The sequence below is a fragment of the Mastigoproctus giganteus genome, chromosome 9 (assembly GCF_048544385.1).
Source record: "Mastigoproctus giganteus isolate SK-2022 chromosome 9, ASM4854438v1, whole genome shotgun sequence".
NCBI lineage: Eukaryota > Metazoa > Arthropoda > Arachnida > Uropygi > Thelyphonidae > Mastigoproctus > Mastigoproctus giganteus.
Window position 1 is genome coordinate 84,356,822 of NC_143583.1, and position 22,254 is coordinate 84,379,075.

Below are 22,254 nucleotides of genomic sequence, written 5' to 3' on the forward strand. Positions count from 1 at the left end.
TGCAAATCGGCACAGGCTGTTTCGTTTGATTTTGTATTGTAACCTTTAGAAATAGTGTTGATCTTTAAGTTTTGCGCACCAGTGTTCCTTCTGCATTAATGTGCTTCACCTCCGTAAGGCTGTGTCTGGGGAAATCTCTATCATCTAATTATCGCCCTTTCTTGAAACCCTTTTCACTCTTTGGGCAAATTCTATGGAATGTTTGAAAAACTCAGCTGCTGCTTCTGTAGCTAGTTCAAAGGCATTTGACCATGCATGGCATAATGGCCTCCTAAGCAACCCTCAGCCTATGGCATGGCCATAGGCTGAGAGTTGGCATGTCTGAAGGCATGTCTTCAGGATTTTGCAATTGGTTGAATAATTTCCTCACTGGCTATCCACTACTTATAGCGATAGCGAGTCCGCTGCGTTTGAATTTCAACCAATGCTAAAATACCTTAAAGATTGGTTCACTTATTCATTTTCTCTTATATATTAATGATCTTTCATTGACTGTAAATCCTGTACAGGGTTTAACAGATGTTAGTATACACTGAATTCCACTCGACATTATCACAAAGCTTGCCTTGCACATTTTTATGAAACTGGTGGTGCATATTCGAGTATGCACCACCAGTTTCTTAAATGCTGTTATGCACATCGTCCAGTCGAGAGGAGGGAAACTTAACTCTAAAGCCCTCCTAAAACCTAATCCTCTGTTATTCATAAAAGAGTCTGCTGCTCCCATACTCTTCATCAATAACGCTCAGATTTCTAGAAAGAGCACATTTATTTACTCTTGTCCATTTACTTGAGTTAACTTTTAACTTTTCAACCTGTCTTAGCGTTAGCATATCAGAAATATTGCTTCCTCTACATCTCGGATACTAAGCTTTTTCTTTCATCAATGTTAACTCTGTACCAATCAAAATCACTTCCTTACTTGGGTAATGTCTCCAAAGCCTTTTTAAAAACTCTTCGACTTTATCTGTAAGGCAGCTGTCAGGTTAATTAACGATTAACTGTAAACCACCTATAATCCATCGGAAAGCGAAACCCGCTGGTCCTTTATTCATCTGGTGGGCTCTTAATCAAACATATTATATTTATATGTATACAATGTGTTTCATAACATGTGGATCGTACTTTCAGGTTCGATCTGGGACCTGAAAAAATGAAGAAAAAGTTTTCATAAAACATATGTTCTATTCTGGACAGTTATGGTGCTATGACTATTTCAATAATTAAAAAATAAATAAAAAATATGGCAATCGACTTTTCGATGATAAAAAAATAATAATTAATTAATTAATAATAATCATTTTGGTGGAAAATTTTAAAGCCAAATCACAATGCGGGATTTATTTTTAACTGCAATTACAATGAGCTTGAGATGTGCATGCTTCTGATAAATAGGTTTTTAATACAAACTGTTTGTAATTTGGTACTGTTTAAATAAAAATTTACATTTTTCTTTATCTCCATATTATTGTAAAATTAATTCTAATTATAAATATTAATTATAAAAACAAATGTTATGGAATATTAGAATGCTTCTAGGAGTCTGTCAGTTCAAAATGGATTCCATAAACCATACATACATAATGAATTCCTTCAGCAGTTCGTATACTTTTTCGTCCTCGAAATGCGTGGGAGGGACAGGGAACAGCGCAAAAAGTCAATCGTACCGTAGATACTTTATTAGAAAAAACTGAACTATACTGGTGCTGAAAATTTGAGGAACAAACACAAGAACGGGAATAATTTTTAAATAAACAAGAAGTTAGAATAAAATATTCCTCATTTCTATAAAGAAATGTCTATCTTATTGTAATTAATGTGTAAATTGTTAGGCATTGTAACAGGCTGTTACAATGTGGCTTAACTAGATAAAACCAACCTGTTTTTGGAACCTTTATATCGCTTCAGAGTTTCAGAGTTAAAAAAAAAACTGTAGTAGGTTTATCCGAAAACGTCCTCATCCACCCAAATGTGTTATGTCCATAAATTTGGTGTCCTCTGGGCAATTTGACTGTTACTGGATAAAAAACCTGAGTTTACAGGAGTAAAATTTTTGCTATCCACACCTGAGACCGACTAACTCATCGATGGAGTGAAAAAAGTCCATAAAAGTTCCTCAAGTCATTGACGAGATTCGAACCTGGGCTTTTCTAACCGGTGTTGAGAGGACGATGATTATAACTACTGTAATGCGAATGCTCGATTTCAAGTTAACCGTTTGGGAAAATGTCACAAAGACACCGTTTGGTTGATTCCTTCAGATCGTCATATTATCTGCATACAAGATGACCTTAACTGCGAGATTTCATAGAACAGCAAGTTTAAAGATTGCTTGATGTATAGGAGGGTTTGTATCATATAGAAGACTTCGTGAATTTCTGCAGACAGCATGCCGACTGAATCGATGAGCCATAGGCCATGGCGCTCTTACTGATGAGTCTGGATAATACAGTCTTCAGTCAGATCCTTGCCGTACTTTTACCTAGAGGGAACGAGGAACCAGATTCCATCCTGTTATCGCTGTAAGAGATCCACGGAGGTGCCTTGATGTGGACTGGAATCTGGAATCATTTTCTGTGGTCATAACAGATCTCCATGTATTACTCTGAGGAATTCTCGTGGCTGTACGTATCGAGAAGAAATCATTAATAATGTTCGTCCTTTTTTCGGAAGCATTTGGTCAATACTTTCTTGTAAGAATGATAATGCGTGTTCTCACAAACTATCCTGGTGACCAATACCTTCGGAGGAAGAGTAGAGCTTAAAATAGATTAGCCAGATTCCCACACGTCAATCTATTAGAGCCTGCCGGTGATTCACCAGGCAGTAGGGTTACGTCACAGGTTAAGTGAGGTTTCTGAGGCATATTTGCCTCAGAAACTTCACTGAGCTTGCGTCAACTTACTCAAGAATGAAAATTGGCACCTCCAGTACTAATTAACAGTCTAGTTTTCAGTATGATGAGTGAATGCGACACCTGTATTATTACCCTCAGAGACTGCACTTATTAGAATATGTTTCCATTTTTGGCTGTTCATGACCTTATTTACATAACTGTAATTTCGGATCAAAATTTGTCTAATCTTTGTACATTATCAAGGCATTAAAATAAATGCCTCATTGTCATAATCTGTTAAGAGGTTTTTGATTTATTTATGTTTGTTCCTTAGGTTTTTAAGACCAATGCGTTTTAGCTGCTAGGGGGAAAATAAAAATGAACCTGTTCGCAATTTTATTACCCTTTTCTAACAGTATCAGTTTATGTACTGTGCGCAACCTAAATAAACTACGTTTCACGTGAAAGAACAGATCCACATCTGCATAATAACTGCTGAGAAATAGAATTAGAGCTAAGCAACTGATCATGGCACGATTATTAAACAATCATTACCAGCGTTATTTTTTAAACTCCTTTGAGCAGTTAACGAGAAAATGAGGCATTAGTATACCGAATAGAAAATGAGAAATGAGACATATATCGTATCTTTAAATGCATGTGTTCTAAGGCTGATTTGTCCGTTTTCGGACAGAATGATTTATTTCTTGGGGGATCCTACAACTGGAATCTTTTATCTTAATAAGCTCTTCCCGTCAACTGTGGGATTTGGTCATGATCTTTCCAAGATGGCAAGTAACAGATCCACTTAGTTACACGAGTTCCCTTCCACAATAATTTAAGTTTCGCTCGGTGCAGAGATTTGTACACTAAGAATTACCCTTATGTACCATTGAGCGATATTATCTTTACAAAAGGGAATAATACGTTATCATGATAATCAGAATCTCTTATGATTATTTATGTAAACAAATTTTATAAATTATTAATCTGTTTTAACCATTATTCTTCATGGATTTATGCAATTTAAGTTGTAAAACTAATTAAATTCCATTCCTTTGTGTGTTCTTTCTGTCAAGTGTGAGGTCGGAAAATCTTTAAAAGTTGCTGTTTTTAATGGGATAGAATCCTATTAAAAATTACAGCCTGAAAATGTCTAAAAGGTATGTAGAAAGTTACAAAAACCTTCCGTATTGTATTATTTCAAGAAAAGAAATTGGTCCTGGATACACATTTTGAATTTAAAAAATTTTAAAAATGATGACACTGCAAATTTAAAATTTGGTAAATAATACTAGAAATCAAATAAACATTATATCGTAAACATTACAATATATCCAGAATGACAATGTTATAGATTAATATCGGACTAAACCTCATCTGAGATGGACTTTATGTATTAAAAACCCTCGCCAAAGGTTATAAGACCCTACTGAAATAATCCAAATTTCTTAATATTAGTTGGTAGATCACTGAGAAGTATTTAAATTTCTAAAGTCTTTTATTTTACAAATATTCGTGAAAAATGGTTGGATTACAGGGAAGATTATAGGGCACTGGGATAATTTAATATGTGAAATAAAAATTAAATAAATTATTTGTTGCTTTTATATAAAATGTATGGTTGGTTTATGACTCCATAAAACTGATAAAATTGTCATAATGTTGTTATACTTAATTTGTGATCAAGCAAAGCTTAATGATTCGCCTTTAGTAGAAGCACTTGTAAGGTATATGGAATTCAAAATATGATATGCAGTAAGTCCTCAATTTACTCTAAAAGCACGTATTTATGATTTGATAATCGACCACAAATAATAATAGTAAATAATTAATTAAGTGTTATTTGTTTTAGTATTTTCATCAAGACCATCAGTGGTCATTGTATTGCGCTTGTAAATTGTGTGTATTCTGTGGCTGGTTTGCCTCTTTGATAGAAGAAATCGCGCAACTCTCAGCCGTGGCTGACTACTGAAAAAAACAGTCCATAAAACTTCCTCCCATCTCAATGGGATGCGAACTCAGGCCTAGCCTTTGTCCATTGGAAGAACAATAATCAACTGCCCCAGCTGTAAATGCAATCGAGCTATTTGTTATTATACTTAATTACAAACTATTTGTGCTGGCTTAACTGTTCTGCACACAACGTGCTATTTCGCCAGATGTCACATGACTCTGTTTTGATACATCATTTTGTTTTGCTTTGATACAGCATCGAAACAAAATCAAAATCACCCCACCATTATTTAAACTTCAATTATAGGTGCCTCCCAGAAGACCTCTTAAATGAAAAGTTTGGTGTAGCTATAGAAAAATGGTGACAAAATACCTGTCTGATTTGTTTTCTCTTTTCATTACGCCGAGGAAATTGTGATAGAGATTGACCCTAATATGAAATGTATAATATAATCCCTAATATTTAATAGGGATTAGGAAAAATACACTCACTGCTTCAAGGAGTCCTGTCAACTTTCGGAGGCTTCTCTTATTCGGAAAAAAGTGGCCTGATGCTGATCCTGTGTATTAAAATAAAAAGTGAAACTAGTTTTTATTAGTGAATTTACTTATTAAGATACAAAATTTCAGTTTAGTATTAACTGTGTGTCAGTATTGTAAACGTTTTCTAAAAAATCACTGAAAATTACACCTCTTTATGATACATTAACTCTGTAGAAAAACAGGATTCGATTTATATGATTTTCATATAATGATGGTTTGCAACCACACGTCTACGATGTAAATCGAGGACTACCTGTAATGAAAATTCAACTCGATAGCAATATCATCTCTCTCTTTATAACACGTGGTATCGTCCTTCCTGACAGGACACAAATTTTAACTTTAATATTTGAAAAAAGTATTCGGTTTTTTGAATTATGCTTGGAGTGTACCAATGCTTAACCTTTTACAAGTAGATTACAGCTTATTAATTCTATATCTTTGTTTTTTTTAATAATGATCGAAAATTTCGTGATTTTTGGCCACTCAAAATAAACACTCGGTAGTTGAACACAACGAAGCCAATATTTATCAGTAAAACTTTGAAATTAGAAAAAAAAGTAATAAATTGCTATTAATTCTGTCTATATATGTAACGCATATTTATAAACAAGAAATAATAACAAAATTATTCATATCTTTTGTTGTCTTTTTCCTAAAAGTTTCTTGTGGCATTTACTACGTGAAAATTCTGGACGATTCAAACCCATGGCCTTTTTTTGGCAGTGTAGGATACTATGGTGACAACCACCTAGAATGCAAATATGGTTAGTTGATTTACTGACCAAAAACTGCATTGGAATTTTCGTTTATTTTACCTGGTGGTATCCACATAGGCGAGATGGTGATCATTGAGAAGTTCTTTGATAGTGGAAATTTTACCATTGTGAGGAAAAACATAAAAACCTGAAATTTTGATCAGGGAGAGGAAGGAGAGAGGAAGTCTGAAACTTGATCAGACTTCCTCAGTTTACACAAGTGAAGAACAATATAAACAAGGTTAAAAACAGGAACCACTAATTCTAAATCACTAATCAGCGATTCACTAACAAGTAGCCTGACTTATCCGAGTGGTCAAGGGCATGAATGCAGTATTACGCACTCACTCATTGGTTCAAGCCTGTGACAGTTAAATACGATTAACAATTGTATTCGTGATTTATTGTAAACCCTTCTGACCTAGTGGTCGTATAAACAAGAACTTTTAAATATTTTTCTGCAGTACCTGTCAGGCTACTCAATACCATCGAGTTAAGATTGATCAAGTCCTATTCAAAAACATTTCTCTCAGCTTTGCTTGGTTTACAACTTAAGTATAATGCTGAGGTTTTAGTAATTACTGAGTGTTTGTATATGTGCGTGTGTGTATGTGGTACGTAAACTCTATCCTCTCTTTCCATAACACTAGAGGTAGCACCACACTTGCATGTGACCTCTTGCCCTGTGTGTATTGGCACTGTCTCACTAGTGAATAGTTGGTAGTATATAAGAAAAGGTATATGTCTGTCCAGAAGAGCTCGGAAGTTCATGTGAAGCAAAACTAGCTTTTGTCGATCTTATAAAAAAAGTATAACCCCCCCTAATTGTTGTATTAATAAAATATCCACCATTTTCTCACCTATTAAAAGGTTTGTGTTCAAAAATTTAAATTTAAGTTTAATTTACCCTTCAAATTTCGTAGTAGTGTGAGTGATTAATATTAAAGCAACAGCATCCTCTCCCGTGCTCTTCACCTTTGATACACCATAGCACTTTTGACCTATGACCTCACCTTTGACTCCTAAGAAACTTTGTTAACTCACTACTTCCTATTCGATTAACCTACTAGAACTTCCTTAATAGAGCCGATAGGCACTTGCATGTCCCTAGCTCGACTTTTCCCTCCCCTGCATTTCCCTTTAGTCCTGCAAGGTGTGCAATAAGAGCTTTGCCAACGTGTACCGTCTACAGCGGCACATGATCAGCCATGATGAAAGTACGGTGCTCCGGAAGTTCAAGTGTCCTGAGTGTGGGAAGGCGTTCAAATTCAAGCACCACCTGAAGGAGCATATCCGGATCCACAGCGGAGAGAAGCCGTTCGTCTGCCCCAACTGCGGCAAGAGGTTTTCCCACTCCGGTTCTTATTCTTCCCACATGACCAGCAAGAAGTGCCTTGTTATGAACCTCAAGGTAAGTTCATTGTTTTGGCATAAAAAATCAATAAATAAAAATATAACTGAATACAGTAGAATGTCCATTATCCGGAAGTCATTATCCGAAACGTCAATTAACCAAAAAGATCTGGTAATTTTTTTTATATGTATTATGTAGGAAAAAAAAAAAAAAGACTTCCGAAAATTAATATTCACAGACACAAATTTCACCCTACTCAATCTTGGCGCAAGCTGTAGCCCCAAAGTACTTATACAAGAACAAAACTTTAAATAAAATCACCTGGTTACACTAACATTAATTATAGATATTCTTGGTACGGTTGCTTCGTGTGAATTGTAATATGGATGACATTGATGGTTGGCTAATTGAATTTCTCATGATGTCTAAGGTTCGGGTTATCAAGTTCCGATTAAAGATAAAATTTTAATGGACATCACCGAAGGGGAAGAGGAATCAGATGAAGAAAGTATCCTTGTGTAGGATACTTTTAGAGGCTGCTTGGGATTCTGCGCCGAGGTGAGTAAGGCGATAAGGGGTCAAGACAAACAAGAAATCGACCATTGTTAGATCGATTTGCATATTTTGCGGAATGAAAATCTCAGTTTACTTGGCGGAGAAGGACCATTCAGCCCTCACCAGAGACACTAACCTGGCTAGTGTGTAATAATTATTCCTGTAAACTTACTCCTCTCGATGGGATTCGAACACAGTCCTTTTCACAAGAAGATGACAAATCATCGGTCGTAACCAATGTGCTAACCTCGAGGACCTTTTATTAAAAAGCCTTAGGCATTTAGCTGTTAAGAAAACTTTAGGTAGATTCAAGCACAAAAAATTCATCACTGTTTTATGCAACAGAAAAATTATGAATTTTAATTTGTTAAACATTTCTTTCTTCATAAGTAAAATTTGTAAATTTAAGGAGATTTTATAGGAATAATTAATGGACATACTACATACTAGTACTCCGCGTCAATACTGTAAAGTATATGTATATGAATCGCAAATATGTCTGAAATTATAAATGCAAATTACCATATATACATGTGACATTCTTTGTCGATGCTAACCAAACCGGAAATAAAGCTTGAAAATTTATGGTAATCAAGATGGGTTTTTTTCTCTCTATGTCGATTTAAAGTTTGACACCAATAATACAATCAAATTTTAATGATAGCAAATAAAGTCCGTGTATATATATTATTATTATTACTAGAATACCCTTGGCGAATATCACACCTACTTTCAGACCCGAATAAATGGCATTTATAGTTTATATAACATATAAATGAATTTGTGTTTACATATATGTGCACATTTTATATAAATACGTGCCTTGTAAACACGTCATAACTAAATAAAAAATTGATAATACAGTCCATCTTTTAAATTCATCGTTCCATTAATCAGGAAGTCATTTGTCCGGATAATCAACATCTGCTGTGTATTTTGAATCTTTTGAATTGTGTATATTGGTTGTTTCCATAGCCATGATAATAGCTCGTCCTTTTATTTTAAATTTAAATTTATATATCTTATTGATATGGTTTTAGTTGCCTTGTATATTTAGATAAGCGAATTGCTTTTACGCGTAGTAGCAATGCCTTATTCAATAAGAAACATCAGTTTTCTATCGAAGAAGGCATATTGACTTTATATCAGTGTACGTATTATTCAGTGTTCGTTCCATTACCATATTACTCAACCGATGATTGCAACTTCCCACGGTCATCAACAATCGCAGGCATGATGACCCCCTTGGCAGAAAAGTTCCGAAACATTTTAGTGGTCATAGCTCCTTGCGATTGGGTGGAAAGGTCCCCGGGCTTAAAACCCAACTCCGGTCATTATTGGGAGATCCCGAATACGTTTGAAGTACTCGTATAGTGTATATTTGATCCTCCTTTCAGCCTTTGGTAATTTCTTCAGTTTGACTCACCACTAATCGTCACCCCTGCCCTTCTTCTCACCTATCGGTCGCCTTTTCCTAGGTCATGCTGTGTGAGTCATTATCAAGGGAAAGTACAGATAAGTGAGAAAGAAAACAACAAAGAGCAAAATCTTTGAAAATTTACCTCTCGTTTAGGAAATACAGTGATTTCGAAGTAAAGTGGTTTCTAATTAAAAAATACAACTTCGCAGTTGACAATTGCGTATGGTACAGTAATCTATTCTAAGGTCCTTGCTAGCTTAGTTCTTATAAACTGTTTTTGTTTGTTTCTTTGTATTTAAATTGGGTCATATAAACTGAATCAAATTGGAAAATCCGAATTGGACTCAGTTTATTTATTACTACCAATACATAAACATCATAAATTAGTGCCAAAAAAAAAAAAAAAAGAAAGAAAGAAAGAAAAATTGGCAATGTCTCTTAGTAATGAGGACTATTTCGCCAACGATTACGTTTTTCCATCTTTCTAAACTCCTGCGACCTTATGTAGCCTTCCAGGAAGATAAACATAAAATTTATGTATTAGCAAGGGATCGAAAGCTTATTGTCCTAGGCAAATCCATATAAAGCTCGGATTTAGTCAAATTTTTGTTCCCAAAAGGTTAAATGCCAAAAATATAACGTCATAAAGCTACAATTTTCCTTCTAGTAATTAATTCTGGAGAAAGATATAAAGTGCACCAGGAAAAGTTGGCAACTATACAGATCAATCCCCCTCGCCATTCCCAATAGGGATTGTTATTGGTATTGCCATTATCTTTACAACCATAAGATAACCTCCACAGCTGTGGTCAACTGCTCGTTGACGATCTGAAACGGAATTGAAAGTCTGTCTCCATTGGTATATCACTTAATGAGACTATTGTCAGCAGTCCTGCTTGTCTTCAAGAAACAGTGAGGCTCCCTTGATGGTTCATTGCGATACATTTCTAACAAGGGTGTATGGAGCGTCTTCATTTTCTTCTAGACACAGTCAATGTAGATAAAAATATCCACGTTTTGAACTATGTTTGATTCCTGTTATTGGGAGAATAGTTACCCAACAAGCAGATAACTGTTGTTATTATTGGAGTAGGGTTTTAGGAGCATCAGCGCTAAGGCCATATTGCTCCGTGCCGTGTATACTGTCTGTAAATTGCGTGTGTTCTGAGGTCGATTTTCTGTTTGCTGAACGAAAAACTCGAGTTTCCGGGCGCAAATACCATGCTACCCTCGCTTGAGACTGACTAACTCAGCCACGTTGTGAAACAGATAAGTGTATTTCCCAGAATGGCTCTTCACTATGTCTTCGTACAAAAATGGTAGGATTTTTACATTTATTCCTGAAATAAATGCTATATTGCCATTTTATAGCAATATCATGCAAACGATTTCTCTTAAAAAATCTCAAAAATCTATTGGGTAGAATAAGATGATTGTACAGAAATATTCTAGGACAGAAAGGGGGGAAAAGACTTCAAAGACTTGTTGTCTCAATATTTTGCCACACGAATTACCAACATTTATTTTTAATTTCAAATAGACCAATGCATTATTTTGTGTGTTTGTGTAATCGCCAAATTTCTATTTGCTTTTGATTTTAATGCTTTGTTTTATTAATTTATTTATTCTTGATAAGTGCGGATGAGGATTATCAACTGAATCAATAGTTTAGATTAAAAATAAATGACACTAACTTAGAAACGTATATGCATGTTAAATATGGTTTCTCAATACGTGTATAATGCATATTTGTTTTGGCAGTATTTGCTTAATTAGGTTTGTATATACTAGTATATACTAGTATTGTATGTACTAGTATGTACTTTGCCGCACTGGTTTACATTTATCTACATTTATTTCATGAAATAAATGTAGATAAATGTAAAAGATAAAAAAAAAAAAAAAAAAAAACATCCTTTCTATAGCTGTACATGACTGAGTGATTCAGAACTCTCCTGCAAGATGGGAATATAACACGTAAAATATGTGGTACACAGAGCTTATTTATCGATTCGATTCAAGGTGAATTACTTCAAGTATTCAATATGCTTCTAAAGAGATATGCTGTGCCCCTGCAGGAAATTTCACCATCTGTGAGATAGGTTCGTATTGCCACCGTGTATCCAGACTTTCTGATAAGTACGTTTTTTGTGCTTAAAAATAAAATAAATAAATGACTGAGCGTTTATTATTTGACCAGGAAAATTTTAAGACGGTTAAACCCAGAAATAATCCATTTTTGGACACGTGTTCTTTAAAACCTATTTCTTCATGATTAATCATCATCCAACGCTGCTGAACTTTCGTGCTGTTTTGGGATTTTTTTTTTTTTTTTTGGCATACCGACGATTTTAACCACCTCACGCCAGTTGTTATGGTATTATTTATTTTCTTTTTGTTGACTGTTATGTCTGCACAGCTGTGCACGTTCACAAGTCGATTCGAGTGTTGTGCACTGTGCAAATCCCTGAATAATTCACGGAGATAAACAGTGCTTCTTTCACCTCAAGTCAATTGGCTACAAACATTATTGAAGACATTTTAAAAATATTCCTCAGTCTCCAACACGATATCAACCCACTATAAGGTCACTCAGGGCTCGAAGTTTGTCAGGAAAGTTCTGAAACAACCCATATATATTTATATAAATAATATATATATATTGCTATGAAGCGATTTGTTTAACAACGTGCTACAGATAATTTTCTTTCGTTTTATTCCAGGTGCGAAAGATAGACGCAAAGTCTCCCCGTGGCCGTGGAAACAGCCATAACAACGTGTTCCGCCCAATCATTCCAAAGTACGGTGCTGGCGGGGAGAGTGTCCGGCCTGCCAGCTATATGCCTACCTCAGAGCGCCTCCCAAACTTTGACTATCCCCCGCCACGACAGCAGCCTTCTGTGGTCCAGCCGTTCCTGCCAGCACCTTACGCGTCTCTTTCATTCCACCCCCTCCTGGCCAGTCCCTTCCAGAGCTCCAGCCTTCCTCCTCCTCCCTATGTGTCTTTGGCCGGATTCCACGAGGTTTCACATCTTCTGTATACTACTTCGCATCAAGGGTCGGCCCAGCGGCCTGAATCCATTGATCCTCCTGTGAGCCAGGACGACGTAGCAACTTCGACATCATCAGCTTGTAACACTCTCTCCTCGCTCGTGAGGACGACAGCGGGACCGTCCACTTACCCACTGACGGAAAGCCTTTCGACAGCCGAACTCAGCAGTATGGTTCCAGTTTCTCTTGCCTCCCTAGCAGAAAACCGAGACCTGAATGCAGTGAAGAAGATCCTGGAAATAGTTGACGCCACAGTCTCAAAACAGCAACAAGAAATCGTCACTCCAAAGGCGAGGAATGGTCTGCTGCCAGAGCTTCTGAGCGCCACCCCGGCAACCCGACAGTCCGTCATTGCCATGTGTCTTGAACATACCTCGAACAACTTAGACGAGTCCGTGCTAGAATCCATCAGGGGAGAGTCGTGTTGTCGTCACTGCCACGAGATGTTCGACAACAAAATAAGCCTGCATCATCACGAAAGGTACTTGTGCAGGGTCATCAGAGATATGGAAGAGCTTCCTCCAGAAGAGAAGACAGAACTGGGGCTTGACAACGCCGACCTGAAAGACGACAGGCCGCCGATGGAGGGGAAACAAAATATTTTGCTATACGACGGCCAAAAAGGCAGCTCCGATGACGGTGAACAACATCCGTACACAGAGAGTGATGAAGAACCCTCCAGCAGGGATGGTGGGGAAGAGCTGGTCTTGCACGATAGGAAATCTAATCTGAAGTCTGCAATCAGCGAAGAGCACTTACACATCCTCAAGGCTTACTACGAGAACCACCCCAGGCTAAAGAAGTGCGAAATCATGAAGCTGACTAAAGAACTTGACTGCCATCCCCGCATGGTTCAACTGTGGTTCCAACGTGCCAGAGCTCAGGATCGCCGATTTCAGCATCCGTTCCATGAGACAGCCATTCCACCATCACTGGAGGACAAGATGGGACCCTCTAATCGGTCAGCCGCATGCTCTCCATTAACTACACCTGCACACATCCCACTACCAAAGTATAAGTACTCAGCCCTCAGCCCTTCTTCCTTCTCTCCCTCATTGACCCACTATAATGGCAGCATTCCATCTCATCGTCAACCTGCTGTGTCCGCCCATAAAGGGTCACCCCCAACTATAGCTCCTTACGGGATGACCCCAGTTCAGATTCAGTGCCTCACCCCTGTTAGGGGCTATGGACGACCGGACATACTCCATCCGTATATGATAGACTGCGAACAGCCCCTTGATTTGTCCATCAAAAGCAAACACAAATTCTCAGGATCATCGAATTTCTCTCCCTTATCCATAGATGTGGAGCCAGAAGTGCTGAATCTCAGCCAGAAGTCTTCTCGGACCTCCACTCCGTTAAAGGACACTAGCGCTGCTGCTGCTGGAGGTAGCAACGACATTAGTGTGGCCCATCCACGGCATCCAGATCCACTCGGGGGTGACCTGAAAACGGAAGGGTCTGTCCTCTATAAATATATGCAACCGGATGAGCTGCTGTTGGCTGGCCAGCACCCTTCCTACTCTTCGTCCCCCGTGCACGAAAACCATTCCGGCTCTCTAGTGATCGAGGAGGCAGACGATGATAAGGAGGATCATCTTAGCGACTACAGGTCACGGGGCCTCATGAGTCACGCGCCGTCGGCAGCAGAGGTCTCGCCTTACAGCGTAGAAGGGTTACGTCCTCCGTCTTCATCGGATGCAGCGAGCCACGAGGATTTCGACAGTCCTGCAGATGTCAGTGGCGGGATGGATAGTAAAGGCTCTCCTTCCTTGCAAGAGGAAGATGGCAATTTCGACAGGGATCCAGAAAGCTTAGAGATGAAACCGTTAAGCACAAATCCCTGGAAACAGGTGGGTTCTTCTGCTTTTAAGTTTTGTTCCTTGTAATCGAGAATTAAGTTAAACTCTTTAAGCATGTATCATTTTTATTATAAAATAAAATAAATCTTTATTAGAATTGGTTGTTTGGGTGCCTCAGGGTCTCGCCAACTCCATACTCCGCATTCAGGTGATCAAAGACTAGCATAATTTCAATAGAAACTGAATATCTCTGATTTTTATATTGATTTGGCTGTTCTTTATGTATGGTAAACTGAGAGAATGGTTGTTCAAATTTGTCCCGTAAGCCATTCTCGTCTCTTGAAGTTCTGTCAACTTTCCTTATTCGTCTGACATTGTTTCCATGAAGACCCATACATGTGAAGGATTCCTATTTCGAATTTGTTTTTTAAATAAAAAATAAATATAATTAAGTATGAAGGACGTTTATGTTCAAGAAAACGATAAAGGTTTGCTTCTTGGTGCAAATAGATCAAACACAACAAAAGTAGGTAAAAAGAGATATCTCGCCAAATTATAAAGAAGATCTAAGGAAAAGGCTTTGAAATGAAAGCCTTTCCTAAAGTTTTCAAATGATAGAAGCAATCACGAACGATAAGATATATGAGATCCATTCTGTGCTGATTTTAACATAAAGTGCTGGAAACGGAAAATCCTCAGAGGATTATCGAATTGGACAGCATAAGGTACATTATTTTTTGTAGAATTCAGAGTTGCCAATGCTACTATCCGGATATGCTGGAAAGCTTGCTGATCTTGAGATATACCTCCTTGAGCTGGTTTCAACAGCGTGGTGTCCCTTCATCCGTCACCCAAGCACCGCCACAAGAACGTTTCAAGGATCATCAGATCTTATAGTTTTATGGTGCCAGATTTATATTTGTGGAGTAATGTTTATATTAATCGCTTACATAACTAGACATACTATTAAAGCTTCATATCGCATTCTTGCTTTTTCATTTTGGTTTTTTTATAGGAATATTTTGTTTATATTCTTTAACAGAGTTAGTAAACGTTGTACTGCACCACAATTACATTTCTACTTTAGTTTTTTTGCCAAATTTTAATTTGCATTTATTCTGACAAACCGCTTTGTAAAGAATACACAGATAGAAATAAAGCATTCAGCACACTAAAAATAGCTGAGGATTGTACAGTTGACATTATACCGAATCTTCATGCAAAAGTAAAACACTTCACCGTCTTTCTCGAATTCAAAATCAGTCAGGAATGGTTGGAGGTAGTTTGTCCTATGCAAAGACAGTATTCTTTGTTAAATGGGCATGGATCATGGTAACGTCTAATCAGCTCTTGTAAGGCAGTTCAAAGACTTTTTAACCGGGCCTGATAAAATTCCTTTCTGCATTAGAAAAACTTCTCAAATCATTCTGCACATATTTTGCTGTTTCTAGACATCGGTAGCTAAAGTTATCCATTCATCATTGACAGTTAACATGGCTGTCAATGATGAATGGATCATGACACATTAATTCGCAAAGGGAAAATCAGTATGTTTTGTTTTTGTTTCCTACGAGCACTTTTCCCGGATAATATTTCTATATGGTTGACAACTTCAACTTTTCGACTGAATTACCAATAGTGGTTATTGGTAATGATGTCATTAATAACAATGTGGCCGGGATAAAAAATGTATTATAAGATTGCCGATTTCTGCTTTAAAATTGTGGCTTTCTAGGAACATATCACAAATACGAAGTTTCTTAAGGCCCAAATGGGGTTTTCAAGTCCCTGTAAATTTGATTGGGTTCTTCTGCCCACGAGGATCTTAACTAGAACCGGTTTCTTCTCAGTTTTTAATGATCTGGAAGCATCAGCATTTAAAAATTCGAAATTTTCAAATGATGTAAAACTCGTCTGAGCGTTAAAGGTAACTCCGAACGAGTTATTTATGCTTTCCATAAAGCAATTGAATTCGATTGTTACATGGACAATGGGATCGAAGTTAATCCTGTTAAAGGTGTTGCTCACATTTGGTCGAAATTATTAGTGCATTCGATTCAAGTAGTACAAGAAAAAATAGATTTTATAGGAAAGCCTAGATAAACCAAACTTTTCTGTCAAAAAAAAAATAGAACGAGCTTCCGGGGTTGAGGAAGAGAACCTTGCTATCCACACCTGAAACCGACTAACTCAGCGTAGATTGAAAAAAAAAAAAATCCATAAAAGTTTTTTATGGGTATTTCCCACCCGGTGTGGTGTGAGAGAAAACAGGTGATTAATACCAATTTACTACCCGCGCGGAATAATTCTTTATCAAAGATAATTTGTGGTGTTCAAGATAAAACTTGTGATCAATTATTAGTATTTTGCAAACAGCTTTGTAACATTCGCTCTCAATATAATGCTGTTTTTGGAAATTATGCTAGCGTTTTCGCAACTTAAGTGAAGCATTCATTTCATACATATTAAACTACAAACAGATGAGTATTTAAATATATATTAATTATTCGCTCAATTCATTTTTAATGGTTTTCCATGGCATCCAGAAAAATTCTCTCTGTCCCTACACGAAGTTAACTTTCAACTTCGTATCGAGAGAATCGAATTCTGGTTCTTTTATGGAAGTGGTAGCTGCAGTTTTGATCGCTAGTTAATTGAGTACCAGTACACTTATATCAGTAGAACTGTACAATAGTCACACTATAATACATGATAAATCTATTTGGAAAATGTTGAACAACGTCAGAATTTTCGCTAAACAAATGTTGAGGGAAAATTCTCGAAATTAAAACCATTAATGAATTGTGTAAGAGACGCTACACTTAAGGGAAGGAAAATCGAAAAATTGAAGGCATGTGTCTTTTAAAAAGCTTTGAGAATGTTGCATGTTTAATGCAGATTCGTGACAGCATTTGACTTTCAAAATATCAAAAAATATATGAGATTTAAATATTGTTCTCTGTCCATCACTCCTAACAACATGGGAGAGATGACGGATATTGTGAAGAGGTGTTCTATCCACTTTTTATTCTTTCTATCTATTTTCTTTTTCCCCCTTACTCAAAAATCGCCTTTAGTATCATACATTGTACAGTTTTCATTTATACATTTCTGCATTTCAGACGTATCCAATAAGATTTTTCTTAGTAACATGATAGTTTTCCAGGCACTGAAAAAAAATATATAGAGATTTTCTGTTTATATTCTGAGAGGACCACATAAAGTCAGATGAGTTCACAACGCAGAGAGAATACAAGAACATTGGACACGACAATTTCTGTTGACAAAATCCAGAGGTGCTAATTAGTACAGATTGTGCTTTCTTAGAGGCAACATTTATTAATAAACCTGCCTGAAGTCTAGTGATTTTCTGTGTACTTTTGCTGCAGCACCCAACGATGATCCTCTTTCCTGAGATAAAAAAAATTTTAAATGACGTTTGAATGCCATTCAAAGTTTTAAACACCTCAATCAGATCATCTCGCAGGTACCTAGTCTCCAGACGCTGCAATTTCAGAAATGAAGCCTTTCTTGATAAGAGCACTCCTTTTTGTCCCCCTTACCAATCTTTGCTCTTCTCTATACCCATTCCAGCAGCTCTACATTCTTCCTAAAATGAGACCTCTAGACCTGTACACAGTGCTCAAGATGTGGCTCGACCATTGCTATACACAATGGGGTAATCACCTCCTTATCCCTCTAGCAAAATTCGTGCATATCATTGACAAAACCCCATGAGCAGCCCGGACAACCTGTCTGCGCTGCCCAGAGAACTTCATATCAGACTGCACAATTACCCCCAAGTCCTTTTGATTTAACACTACCCCGAGTGTAGTTACACACAGTTGATACTTTATTCTGGGATTACTGCTTCCCATATGCAGTACCTTGCATTTGTCAATGCTAAACTTCTATTGCCAATATTGCCATCAGCATACCTTCATTACTGTCGTTAACTACCCTGCCAACCTTTGTACCTTTGCTTAATGTCTGCAAACTTAGACATTAAGCTTGACAATTTTATTCTATATACAACGATGCAAAATTATTCTCACTTCGAAAACATTGTTCCAAATGTCGAGGGTCACAAAAAGCTCCTAAGATGGACAATGCACATAGTGACACTGACATTTATTCTATTTCAAGAGGAACATTGAATATAAGGGGAGGGTTTCAGAATTTGGTAACTAGATTCCTTCGAGGGCGTCTGATTGAAGTTAAAAAGGATAGTAAAAATAAATGATGATATTTTCACGGTATTAAATGGTGCTTTAACCCGAAGGTATAAATTTCAAATGGTGGGGGGAGATTGATTGTAGGAAGTAGCCAGCAAGTTGTTTTTTTTTTTTTTTTTTTTTTTTGATTTGGTAGTTGTTGGCGCATCGGCTTCTGTGGCCATATTGCACCTCCCAAGGTTTTTGCAGTACTTTGATCCAAGCCCGAGGCGGGAATCGAACCCGCGACCTTTGGGTTGCCGGGCAGGTACTTTACCCACTCGGCTAGCCCGGTCGGCCTCAGCAAGTTGTTATTTATTCTTTTCACAGTCTAAACAATGTTAATAGATGTACAGTTATTAACCATGGCGAAGCTAATGGTCGAAAAATTGATGCACCAGAAGTAAATGAACTAATCAGATCCTTCAGAGATTACCAGAAATGCAACAGAACAATATACATTCCAAGAAAAATATGCTTACAGCAAACACATTATTTCAACGTTCTAAAAATCTGTTCCTATTTATCTATTCTATTTAGATGCTGAGCCATCTATTTAGAAGCGGCTAGTAAGAAACACAGAAAAGAAAATAATAAATACAACAAAACGCAACAAAATGCAGCCAGTTAAAAAACAACAACAAAGACCTTGAAAGCTACGTATCTAATAAAAATGCTTAAATTAGAGAATTTAATGCAGAAAGAGAAAAAAAGAACACAGTTCTCTGATGCTGTGACCCTACAAATAGTCAAGTGAGCTTGTTTTTTTTATCTCCATTTATAGCAAATTTAATCTTAGTTTTTTAATTTTGTTTTTAAATTACCATAGTTTTTTTTAGTAGACAGTCTTAATAATCCAGTTTACATTAAAATTAGGATATTTTCCTATATATATATTAGATGGAGGCAGACGAGAGCCACAGTACAATAGAAAATAGTCCGGGGCCAGAGGACGACCCAACGAAGCGGAAAAAGCAGTGGAAAAGGCAAAAGGTAGAAAATGAAGAGGGCAGTTATGCTTGTGACCAGTGTGAGAAGACCTTCAGCAAACAGAGCTCGCTAGCTAGACACAAATACGAACATTCAGGTAAGATTGTAGATTTTTACTGCTATTCGACAGAATTATCCTATCATTAGTTAATTATTTCGCTTATATTTGCTTCTTCATCCCAGTTTGAGCCCACTACTTTTCACGGAGAAGTGGTTAATGAACTACTGTACATTTATTATATTAGGATTACCCGGTAATTTCTTACATATATGTATTATGTCTGTAAATTGTGTGTGTCCTCTGGTCGATTTGTCTGTTTTTCTGGACGAAAAAAACTCCAGTTTCTGGGGTGAAAACCTTGCTATCTACGCCTGAGACCGACTAATTCAGCCACTGAGTGAAAAATGCCCATTTAAGTTCCTCGCGATGGGATTCGAACCCGGACCTTTTCCACCCGGTGTAGGGAGGACGGTGATGATACCACTGTGCTCCCCGCGCAGATAATGAACTATATTTAGTCTATTAATTAATAGATTATCGCTTGCAATACTCTTTTTAATTGTATTTGTATGATCGGGTATCGTCTTCCCACAAAAAACCTCGCCAAACTATTAGAGATAGAACGGATCCATTTTCTTAGTTAGCTGTGCTTTCCAAATTTTGACACACTTGATTTGCAGATAACCATTTGCACCCCATTTTTACACGGTTTATTGCAGGTCTAACTACATATATTTGTGCAAGAAATTCTTCCATTTATATGGTGACGGCTTCTTTAACAGTATTTGCTTCACTATTAAATTAATTGATGGTAAGTCCAGACCAACTCGATGTCTGTATCCTCCAGCCATTAGTTATAGGCTATTTGTGCAGAGCACCCAACTTATCCCCCTCCCCCTAAATCATATGAGCAGCACCACTAATTTACCATGTCGTTTGTCACAATCTTCGTACAGTTCGGAAAAGAGCAAGGGTTATCGAAAACAGAACAGTGTCATCAAGTAGCAAGGATCCAACAAATTTATCACCAGCCACCCACACCACCGTCAATTCATACATCACCAAAGAATAAATTAAGCTGCTGTTCTCTAAATTCAGGATGCTACGTGAACCAGCTAAAATCAAAATGAATCACCAATCATATGCTTCATTCAAGGTTACTATCTAACATCATTCAACAATAGCCCTTTTGGGTAGCACAGTTGGTAAAATCGTCCTTCCAACACCGGGTAGAAAAGGCCTGAGTTCGATGACGTGAGGAATTTTTATGGGCCTCTGTCACAATGTGGCTGAGTTAGTCACTCTCAGGCGAGGGCAGCATGGTTTTTTACTCAGGGAAACTAGGGTTTCCCTGAGGAAAGAACCTCAGTGTTCTTTTTTTTTTTTTTGTCCAGCAAACAGAACGCACGCAATTTACAGACAGAATATGCGGAGAAATATAGCTTAGTTGCTAATGCACCTAAAACCCTGCTATAACAACATTGAACAATACCTAAACTCCAACATTTGGTCCACTGTCACGTTGGTAATGTCGTGCTTCTTAATAAAACAATCTTGCAATTACTCTACCAACAGTTAAGAATTCCAATCAGAGATCAGTAGTTCTCCTCAAAACAACAACCCCTATGATGAATATGTTTCACTGCGGAAGAATATCTGTGCAACACCTTATGGTAGTAATGTGCAAATTCTAGTGTGGATTTCGATTCTTGTTCCCCACCAATCTTATAGCAGGTGTTTCACACAAATTAGATCAGTGTTTTATTAAACAGCATATCCACAGTGTCATAAGCAAACTACGCGATATACATGACCTGATTTCTATATCCAAATGCAACTGGGCAATTCTGCAAGAAACCTGGCATCGACAAAAGAGTTGGTGGAATGGCAATGTGCCACCTCAGCTCCATCCCACCTGATGTGTACCGGATCCGATTCGAAGCAGTTCAGGTGCCGTCCATGTCTTATTACTCATTACAGTTAGCGTACGTCCTTCTCACCTGGCTGTCGTGGGTAGCACAGTTAGTAGAATCACTGTCCTACCCACATCGGGTGGAAAAAGACATGAGTTCGGTTCCCGTAAATTATTGGAAGAATTTTTATGAGTCTGTTTCACAACGTGGCTGAGTTAGTTAGTGGGCCTCAAGCGAGAATAGCATGTATTTTATTTTATTTTTCTCCCGGAAACTCGGTTTTTTGTCCAGCAAACAGCAAATCGACCATATACTATACGTGTATACGGCACAATATAGCTTAAGCTGCTTACATGAGTACAACAACCAGCCAACCTTCATAACAGTTTCGGATGATGAAGCTGTGCCCAATTTGGTTGCATAGATTACTTACACCATGTGACAAAACCACAACATGGTACATCTAGGGGGATGTGGATGAAGTTTTGTCCTCATATTTATTGCGAGATGGAAGTGAGATACAATTTCACCCTTGACTTCTACTTAGAATGACTCTCACAAGTTATCATGCCTGCTTCGTGGTCCTAGAAAGTGTCCTCGACCTCTTCAACAAATTAAGGATTGATCTCGAAAAATAAAGTGAAAGCAAACATTACAGTGAAGGGTCTATGTCATGCTTAGAGTGTGAAATGCCGGTTTCCTGAAAGATCCAACTGTATGTCCGATAGAATGTTAATTAGATACAATGCCTGTATTAGATGCAATATACTTTATAACATATTTTTCGCATTTACAGTAGAAGTAAGCTTTCAAAGATTACAGATTATTATTAATTTTAATAATAAAATTAACATTTTA

General features: G+C 37.3%; 1 protein-coding gene across 1 annotated transcript in view; it reads left to right on the top strand.

The window, feature by feature from the left end:
* The window catches only part of zfh1 (Zn finger homeodomain 1), a 516,729-nt gene that overhangs the window by 490,409 nt on the left and 4,066 nt on the right, over positions 1-22,254 (top strand). The window contains exons 6-8 of the mRNA XM_090381889.1: positions 7,238-7,504; positions 12,146-14,329; positions 19,393-19,579. Of these exons, the coding sequence (XP_090238015.1) occupies positions 7,238-7,504; positions 12,146-14,329; positions 19,393-19,579 (2,638 nt within the window). The remainder of the gene's footprint in view (positions 1-7,237; positions 7,505-12,145; positions 14,330-19,392; positions 19,580-22,254) is intronic.